The sequence below is a fragment of the Rhinopithecus roxellana genome, chromosome 4 (genome assembly GCF_007565055.1).
Source record: "Rhinopithecus roxellana isolate Shanxi Qingling chromosome 4, ASM756505v1, whole genome shotgun sequence".
NCBI lineage: Eukaryota > Metazoa > Chordata > Mammalia > Primates > Cercopithecidae > Rhinopithecus > Rhinopithecus roxellana.
The window spans coordinates 31128903-31138177 of NC_044552.1; the positions used below are offsets into that span (position 1 = coordinate 31128903).

A 9275-nucleotide genomic window follows, 5' to 3' on the forward strand; every position below is an offset into this window, starting at 1 on the left:
GTCTGCACCTGGCTTCCTGCCCTGCTTGGGATGGTGGATTTGCCCTTTGTGGGAATCTGGACTGCTGCCTGCCACACTTGGTACATGTTCTCTTGGCACTAAGTAGCTGTTGCTTTAACTCTAGTGAAGGTATTTCTTGAAACTTTATTTCCTTTCTTCCTCTGAGTTTGCCAAGTGTCATTCATTCATTCTTTCATTTGTTGCTTCAACTCTGTGCATTGCTAAAGGGAACACTGCCACTTTTCTTGTGATATAGAGCTTCCCAGGCTAGCAGCGTGGTCAGCAGGCTAATCTGGCTTGAGCCCATGCAGCCATTCCTTTGCAACACCACCACCACCCCATGCCATCCCCCGTCTTGCAAAGATACTCCCTGTCCTTACCCTGGGCCCCCTGGAGTCTAAAATGAGGTGAGGGAGAGCCTTGGCAAGCTCTTTATCTTACTTAACTGGGTAAAGTCATTGCTTTTTCTTTCAACTCTTGACTTGTGTTTCTATATAATTTGATCCTGTCTTCCTCAGTTACATCTTTTGTGTCCTCTCACACTGTCTTTTTCTCATTTTACTTACTCTCTCCTTCTCTGCTCTCTGGACTCTTCACCAAACCCACCTTAGACATACACGAAATTGGATCTTTTTTTGAGGGCCACTAATTATGGACTTAGGTCTTTTGAGTGGTGCCCTGCGCCTGTTCCAAGGCTGAGCCAGATCTCTGCTTCTCTTCTGCAGAGGCACTGGAGAACACTACTATCATTATCACTAAAGTATAATGGATTTAATTTCTCATAGACATTTTCTTCTGACATTTCCCAGTCCTATCAGTTTGCAGCTGCCAACTAAAAGCTCTTTTGAGAAGTAAGCCTTTTATCCTTCGATGTCCATGCCTTCCTTACCCGACTGTTTCTCTCTGCCTATAGAAATCCCAGATCTACACGTGGGATGGCCGCCAGTCAGACCGCTGGATCAAGCTAGACCTGAAGACAGAGCTGCCTCGGGACACTCTGCTATCTGTGGAAATTGTGCATGAGCTGAAAGGGGAGGTCAGAGATGGTTCTGCTCAAGTGTTGGCCTTGCAGCTAGGGGACTAGGGAGCTGCTGAACCTGGCCTTTTGCACTGAGTTAACTTGGTTACATTGTGTGGTGGCTGACAGGGCCGAAGGCTGGGCTAAGGGTTTATAATGACTCTTCTCCCGGAGCCGTTGCTCTAAGCCACAGTGGTTCAGGTAAGGAGGAGCACAGTCTCTGTGCGTCAGAGGAGACCTTGATTGTCTCTGTGCACTGAGGGCCCTACTGAGTCTACTGGGTATTTTTTAGCAGCTGATTTAGCTTTTGACCAGAGATCCCTTGGGAAAGAAGAGACTTGTTATTTCTCAGGAGCCATGAGTATGAAATCTGTATGGTAACATTAAGAACAGTCAGTAGGAACAGTTTGCAAGGGGTGTAAGCCAGATCCTGGCTGGAGTGCCATGGCAGCAACCTCACTGGGTTTGAGGTTCAAGGGGCCTCATCACCAATGCCTTGGATCTTACCCTGCTCAGAAGCCCAGGCCAGTCGTTCTGAGAAGCAGCTGGGAGGGAGACAAGAGAAATATCCCGCTAATATTTAGAGCCCTACCTTTCCCCTGGCTATAGGCGGAATGGAGCCAGCATGCCATGTTGGGGGTTAGTGGGGCCTGAAGGCTGACGCCTGGCAGATTGGGCAGTGTACTTACTTATCCTTCTAGGGGAAGGCCCAGCGGAAGATCAGTGCCATCCACATCCTCGATGTCCTTGTGCTGAATGGCACCGATGTTCGGGAGCAGCACTTTAACCAGCGGTCTGACCTGGGCCCCAGGGTAGGGAGGGTGGGGGTAGGCCAGGGCAGCTTGGGAGGACAGCAGCCTCCTGAGGTGTGGCCCCTCACCCAGGGCTTCTCTGCTTGTCCACATCCTGAGTTTCCCTCTCCCACCCACTGGGTGGTCCCAAAGTCAGGGTGATAATTGGTGTTGCCACTTCAGAGTTGGCTAGGGCTTGGGCCCTGGTTATCAGAGATACCAGCACACTCCATTTTGCCACAGCTGCTCAGGTTGAGGTATTTAAGGTTGAGCAAGAGGGTGACCTTGTGGAAAGAGGGGTACTCCTTGGAAGAAATATCCTGTGCTTGAGTGGTCCCATTTAAGTTGCTTCATCTGAGTGGGTGCACTGTGGTGTCCATGCTTTGGGGTGACAGGGCAGACACAATAAAGATGATACTTGAAGTTCTAGTGGAGGTGACTGAGCACAGCTGAAGGCACACTTCAGGAAAACCAACCGACATAGTGAAATTAGAGGTCAGAATCCACAGGGGTGGGGCATGAATAAAGACGTCGGTGGAGAAGGGCAGGGCGGGCATCCTGGGGGACGTGGGTGCTGCCTCTTGGAGCAGTCTTGCCGCAGATTCAGAAGGTTCTCTGACTGGAGCTGTGAAAATGCCCTGGGGGTAGGGGTGCTGGTGGAGGCATCCTTGGCTTGCCTCTGAGAGAGACTGTTTGGATTGTAGAATTCAGCTTGCCGAGAAATTTGTGAAAGCCGTTTCCAAGCCCAGTCGGCCTGACATGAATCCCATCAGGTGAGCGTGTGGTCCCTCCCCTCCATGCTTCTTTCTGGCCAGTACCTGCTGCTCCCGTCCAGTGAGGGATGGGAGGGCTCAGTGGAGGGCACTAGGCGAGTTGGTGTTAGAGACAAGACCATTCTTGCTGAGAAGTTTGTTTGAGGGTGCTAGGTAGGTGACTTGCCCCAGAGCATCTCCCCATCCTGCCTGGCAGTGGGTGAACTTCATTCTGAGGGGTTAAGGCATCCTTGTTGTTAAGATGCATGTGCTTCTGAAAGTGCCAACCCACCTCATGAATCACCCGTTCCCACTTGAGCATTGTTAGCACATCACCTGGCCTTTTTATTTTTTTTTTTCAGGTAAGAAATGGGTGCTGAGGGAATGGGAATTTTGAACATGAAAAATAGAAGAATGGTTTGAGGGAATGGGACCCCCAGTGCTGAGGGAGAAGGCCAGGGGTGTTGTAATGTTAGATAGTGGGAAAGTTCCAGGACCCTGAGAGGGAAAGGAGGAAGAGAACAGAGTCAGGAGGAGACAGATGGAGGACACACTTTTCCAGGGTAGGCTGAGGTCTGAGGTTATTGTCAAAGGGTACTGTTTAGCCCTGCTCTTGGGGGCTTCATGTGGCTGGAGACTGAGGTATCTAGTTACACTTTATCTACATTGTTTTTGTTCTTTTTAATATAAATTTACTTAGTTAAAATTAAATTCAGTATTGAGAATGCACTTTATAGGTGGCATGCGAAAGTCTCAAAGGAATTTCTGTCTGCACTTTAAAATGTCCTGTCTGCTAGGTCCTGAAAGACAGCTCCCAGGGGGAACCTTGCTTTCATTGCTTGTGGTTTGGTTGCTGGATTTCTGGGAACCTTCCCCACTAGCAGTTCCAAAGACATGTTCAGGGCCCCCAAGAGCTGAGCGTGGGCATCAAACAGGAGCCCTGCATCCTTGTTAGGGTTTCCCCACCCACTGTGGATAATAGGACTATTAGGACTGTTTAGCAGTAACGTGTTATGGAAGGCCTAAAATCCACATGGACAGACCTGGGCAAGAGCCTACTCCTTGGTTTTCTCCCCTCTGGTGATGGTGAAGATGGCTTGGGGGTGAGAATGCTGACAGAGACATCTTTGTCTGCCAGACTTTTCTTCCTCTTTCTCCCTCCTGTCTTCCAGCATCTGTAGTTTCACTCCCAAGTTGCCCTGACACAGGCCTGAGGAGCTGCTTGGCAGCTCTGAAACCCAGGGCTTGTCTGTGTAGAACAGCCACAGGGCAGGCTCGGTGTCCTTGCTGCCAGTGGGCTGGGTGGTTTCAGGGAGGGCCTGGGGCAGAAGCCAAGGTCAGGTGCAGTCTCCTGCCTCCCAGCTGCCTCCTGGACGAGAATGTCCCCCAGGAAGCCTTTGTCTCTGTCCCTCTACCCGCAGGGTGAAGGAGGTGTACAGACTGGAAGAGATGGAGAAGATTTTTGTCAGGTGAGTGACTTGACCGGTGAAACTCAGATTCAAGAGGAGGTGGGGGTGCAGCCGTGTCCTGGAGTCATCCTCTGTTTCGTAGAGACTGGTCAGGGGTGGGGTGGTGCGCTGGCTCCAGTGGTCCCCTCACCTCACCTGCCTCTCTGCAGCACCGCTGCAGTCAAGAGCCCCCCGGCTGAGAGCTGCTTCAGCATCCTATCAGGAGGGAGCCGGGTGGGCTGTGTCAGGCAGAAATACGGGCTCATTGATGCTGTCACAGTTACGATGGGCCCTGCAAGGGGCAGAGCAGCAAGCTGCTTGAAATACCATAAATCCCAGCTCCCGATGCTGAGAGAAATTAAGCCTGGAGGGGTAGAAGGGGCATAAATGCGTCCTCATGTTCTTAGTGGTGTGCGGGTGCTCACAGATCTCAGTCTCCTGGGTGTGCTTATGTGGAGGTTACATTAACGCTTTAGTGGCTGCATTGCCATGGGCACCCATGGTATCAGATCTCACCCTTACTGGTGTTACCCTGAAATCCTCCAAGCAGCAGTGACACAGCAGGGTCATTTGTTACTCCCCTGCCTCCACTGCCTGAGTAGGAATTCAGGACCTGAATTCTAAACTCAGCATGGCCACCCACTCACTCGGCTCTGTGCCTTAGTTTCGTCTTAAGGCAAACCAGGATCAGATACTACAGTTGGGGTGATTTTATTAGTCAGAGACTAATTTTATCAGCCAGGGCCTTTTCTCTCGCTCATGTACATACCTTCTTGGGGAAGTCAGGTTGGAGATGAAGATCATCAAGGGCTCCAGTGGCACCCCAAAGCTCAGCTACACAGGGCGTGATGACCGGCACTTTGTACCCATGGGCCTCTACATCGTCAGGACAGTGAATGGTGGGTGAGGAGGGACTGTTCCCGCCATCCCCTCCCCTCTCCCCTCTCCCCACCAGGTGATGGGCCCAGACCCTACCCGAGCCAGAGCGAAGGGCTCCCAACTAAGGTGGGTAGCAGCTAGGCTGGCGTTTCTCTGAGGTGTATGTTAGGGGACAGTGTTCCCTGAGCCTCTTCTGTTCTTCCATGGGCCCTGGGAGTTGGTTAGGGAATAGAGAGAGGAGCTCAACTTGTACACAAGCACGTGTTGTTCTCATGGCAGGAAAGGGGCCTTCTCAGTAGACAGCGCAGATCCAGAAAGTCAAGCTTGGCTTCTTCCATTTTGCATCCCCCTTTCTTCAGAGCCCTCTGGCTAACAGAGTCCTATATCTGTCAGAGTCCTAGAGATGTTACCCTGATGGCAGGTTGGCAAGACTGGGGTGGGGTCGTTGAGAAGTCACGGCTTAGTCATTCTCCTGGAGCCCCTTTGGGCTGGTGATGAAGGCTGCTGCCTCACGGGCTGTTCCCTACTTGCTTTTGGGGAGAGGCAGGAATAGGACCACCAGGAGTGGAGGAAGGCACGCACCTGTCCTCCACAAGTGCTTTGTGTCCCCTTCTGGGCTTCATCCCCTCTTCCTCCTGTCAGAGCCCTGGACTATGGGATTCAGCAAAAGCTTCAAGAAGAAATTCTTCTACAACAAGAAAACCAAGGACTCTACTTTTGACCTCCCCGCAGACTCCATTGCCCCATTTCAGTAAGTAGCTCTCCTCCAAGCCTGCCCTCCTTAGCAGCCTCAAGTACTCCTGCAGGATGTCAGCCAGCTGTCCTGGGGCACACCCTGGTTCCTGAGACTGTTGCCCATGTAGGGGTTCCCCTGAGCACAGGCCTGAGAACACCTTTGTGGGGATGGCAGCCCCCTGCAGGTGTGGCTGGGCCTAGGTAGAGCTGGTGAGGGAAGCATGATGCCTGGACCTGCCATAATGGTTACGGACCTGGCTGTGAAGGCCCATCTGGGCAGCGTATCCACCCCATGGAGCAGCCACATTTCGGTGACATTCCAACACTGGCCTGATGGTGGGAACATGCTGAGGGCCCACAGCCCTGCCCCTTGGCACTCAAGGTCCCAGCTGTCCCTCTTTAGGACCCGGTGTCCATTAGACTGTTGGTCATAGGCTTCCCCAGCAGCCCTAATGTGCCTGTAATTAGCCACTGACATTTTCTGTCACCACACTACTAATACTGTTCTATTAGAGAAGCACAGACAGATAAGCCAGGAATATCAGTCATTGTAGGAATCCAGTTGGATGCAATTAGCAGCAACAGCTGTTTGTTGGGAAAAGTTGGTGCTGGGAGTCAGGGCAGAGCTAGGGCCTACTGGGTACCCTTTGCCTGCCAGGGGGAAGACCCTCAACTAAAGTCATTGACAGATCCCTGCGCCCGACACCCTTAAGAACACTTGACCCGATGCCATCTGGGTGCAGTCTCCTAACCTCTTTCCCCTCCCTCTCCTCCCAGCATCTGCTACTATGGCCGGCTCTTCTGGGAGTGGGGGGATGGCATTCGTGTGCATGACTCCCAGAAGCCCCAGGACCAGGACAAGCTGTCCAAGGAGGATGTCCTCTCCTTCATCCAGATGCACAGGGCCTAAGAGCCTCAGGATGCGCCACCCCTGCAGAATGCCCTGTTATTCCTGAGACGGGGCCACTTGGGGCCCATAGTGCTGGCTTCTTCCCCCTCTGGAAGGGACTGGGGAGCACTGTACCTGGCATGAGGAGTGGGTGGCCTCCTCCCCATCCCCCTGAAGAGCTCAGGCAGGGCCCTGCAGAGAACACTCCCACGTTCCTTCTGGGACACCTGCCTGGGAACTTCCACCTGCCAGGACTCAGCCTGAAGGAAGCTGCTCCTGAGGCAGGTATGAGGTCAGTGCCTAGGGCACGTGGGGCCGATGGAGGACGTGTCAGAGTGGCAGAGCTGTGGGCTCTGCTGTTCTCTCCTGCATCCTGTAGACTCACTTTTCTGAGTTCCATGCACTGCCCTGAGGGTAGCCATGCCCTTGCTTTGCCCAACTTTTTATTGGGCCATCCCTGAGTGGGTGGAGACCTGCTGTCGTGAGCTGGCCAGGAGAACCTGCTATAAAAAATCACGGTTTTGTTTCTTTGAACTTACTGTTTTGAGGCCAAGTTGGAGACTGATTTTCTTGTCTCCTTCCCCCATTCATCCTGGCCTTGCCTGAAGTTCTTCCTAGCTCAGAGGTCTGACAGTCCAGCAGGGTGGGAAGGAGGGAGTGTGGGCCATCCGTCCCCTGATACCACATTGAGATCCTGGGAGCCCTCTCTTTCGTACTGAGTATGGAGTTGTAGAGCCATCCTAGGTCCCATCCCCTCTTGGTCCAAACACTGGGCAGCGCTAGATGGCAGGAAGCAGCCTCCAAGACCTCTCTTTCTCTCCCCCACAGCAGCAGTGGCCCCACCAGTAACCAAGGGTACCTCCAGGGGTTTGGGTAGCGCTGCCCTCTGGCAGTCATGCACCACTGTCTGCCATAGCCGCTCTAGGGTCTTGACAGAATTCTGAGCTGGAAGTGCAGCTCCCTTGCTACCCCTTCCCTTCCTTTTTCTTCCCTGATAGGAGGTACAATCTGCTTTTGTTTGTCATTATGTGGTCACTCCCATTTCCTTTATCTTGTCCGACAACGCTGAGAGGAGGGGGAGCTGGGCCATAGCTTGGGGTGGGGGAGGGCACCTGTGGTTGTTTTTAATGGGAAATACCTCTCAGAGATGTTCATGCAGGCTCCCTAGGGCCCCATCCCAGTGCCAGGCTGGTTTCCATGGAGATAGGGCACTGAGGCTCCCGTGAGGTTGGAATCGACTTCACCATGGGGGTCCTTCAGCCAGCATCCAGCTCCCCACCCCCAGGCTGGCAGCAGCACAGCTGAGATGCTATATTTCCACCCAATTCTGGGTATATCAGTGTGTCTTGCAGAATCTTGGATCATTAAAGATAAACATATTTTTAATGCCTGTGTGGCTCTGTGTTGGGGCTGCTGCTGTTTGTCCTCAGTGCTTTGTGGTCTGAGACTGGCTTGGATGAAACAGCTTGGGTCAGAAGTGAAGGGGAGGCAGCGCTACTCAAAGCAGAAGAGAGACAAGAGGGTTTGTTTAATCGGAGCCTGTCCAAGCTCTTGGGCCCCTGCAGGGCTCCCAGGGCTGCTGCTTGCTGCTCAAGAGGGGGCCCAAAGAAGAGTTGGGGGAAATTACGCAGCTCCTGTTAGAAGCAGGGACTGCAGAATGAATGAACCCACAGCCCCGGGAGGGCAGAGAGGCACCTTCCCCCCTTACATAAATCACACATCTCACTCCATGGTGGCACTGTGACAATCCAAGATCAGTCTGTGTGACTAAAATAACAGAGGCGTCAGACCAATTAGTGTCACTAGACTTGGGGGAAAGAGGGAGGGAGAGATGGTTTCACTGACCCTAGCCTGCCTTCCCTCCAAGGATAGCTGGTTCTGCCTGCAGGGGGCTGTGCCTGGGGGCGGGGGATGCAGATGCTGCAGGCACCTCCTTTCTCTGTTCCCAGCTGATTTCTCCACCAGTTAGTCATCGCCCTGGTGCTGGTTCCTCCCAAAGTCCTCCTTCACTTTGCTAGACTTCCTCACTTTAGCCCCAAGAGTCCTTCGTGGATGACCTTAGCTCCCTGGGCAACTCTGTCCCTTGTTTTTCCTACTTAATTGGTTTCATCTCAGCTATCCACGCCCTTCCTCTGTTCTGCCTTGCTGCAGCCTCCTACCTGCTCCCCTCCTTATTCCTAAGGTAGGAGTTAGAGTTGGGGGGTGGAAGGGTAAAAGGGGATATCTGAGTTTGCTGCTCCTGCCACAGCTCCTCCTCTGATCAGCCCCACCCCTCCTTCTCACTACAAACCCTACCTGATTTACTGGCCACTGTCACCGTAAGTCTGTCTGATCATTACCATGACTCTTGCTGCCCGCTCGCAGCCTCTCCAGCCTTGCCTGCCTGTCGAAGATGGATTAACTCCGCACTCCCCCAGGATTGCCACATGACCACTTCAAGTCCCCAAGCCACCCTTCACTGCACAGACTGCACTTTTTCTCCCATAATTACAAGCAATGGCACTGGCTGGATGGCATGACAGTGTGTAGTGGGGGGATGGACAGGTGGCACAATGTCTGCTGCTCAGCCCCAGCAGTGCCCGAGCCCTGGAAGTAACTCCCACTATTAGGCTTGGGGAAGTGCTTCCCACTGTCTCCTTACTTCCCACTCGAGCTAGGGGCCTTCTCCTCTATTCTGAATTGTAAGCCAGAGCTTTCCCTTGAACATCTCTTCTTCCTTGATTCTTGAGTGCGGCCCCTGCTGCTGCCCCTTCCTGCCCCCGG

The 9275-nt window shown here is 53.0% G+C and overlaps 1 protein-coding gene across 3 annotated transcripts in view; it reads left to right on the plus strand.

Annotated features, from left to right (window-relative positions):
- CMTR1 (cap methyltransferase 1) overlaps window positions 1-7898 on the plus strand; it is a 48987-nt gene extending 41089 nt beyond the window's left edge. The window contains exons 18-24 of one of the 3 annotated variants that reach the window (XR_004056790.1): window positions 914-1036; window positions 1720-1830; window positions 2514-2582; window positions 3983-4030; window positions 4796-4908; window positions 5531-5639; window positions 6401-7898. Coding sequence is in view for 1 of the 3 variants with exons in the window: in XM_010389714.2 (XP_010388016.1) it covers window positions 914-1036; window positions 1720-1811; window positions 2514-2582; window positions 3983-4030; window positions 4796-4908; window positions 5531-5639; window positions 6401-6533 (687 nt within the window). In the remaining 2 variants the exon portion in view is untranslated. Of the gene's footprint in view, window positions 1-913; window positions 1037-1719; window positions 2305-2513; window positions 2583-3982; window positions 4031-4795; window positions 4909-5530; window positions 5640-6400 lie in introns of those variants that run through there. The other 2 variants (XM_010389714.2, XR_004056789.1) reach the window with 2 other exon arrangements.
- The last annotated feature ends 1377 nt before the right edge of the window (window positions 7899-9275 follow it).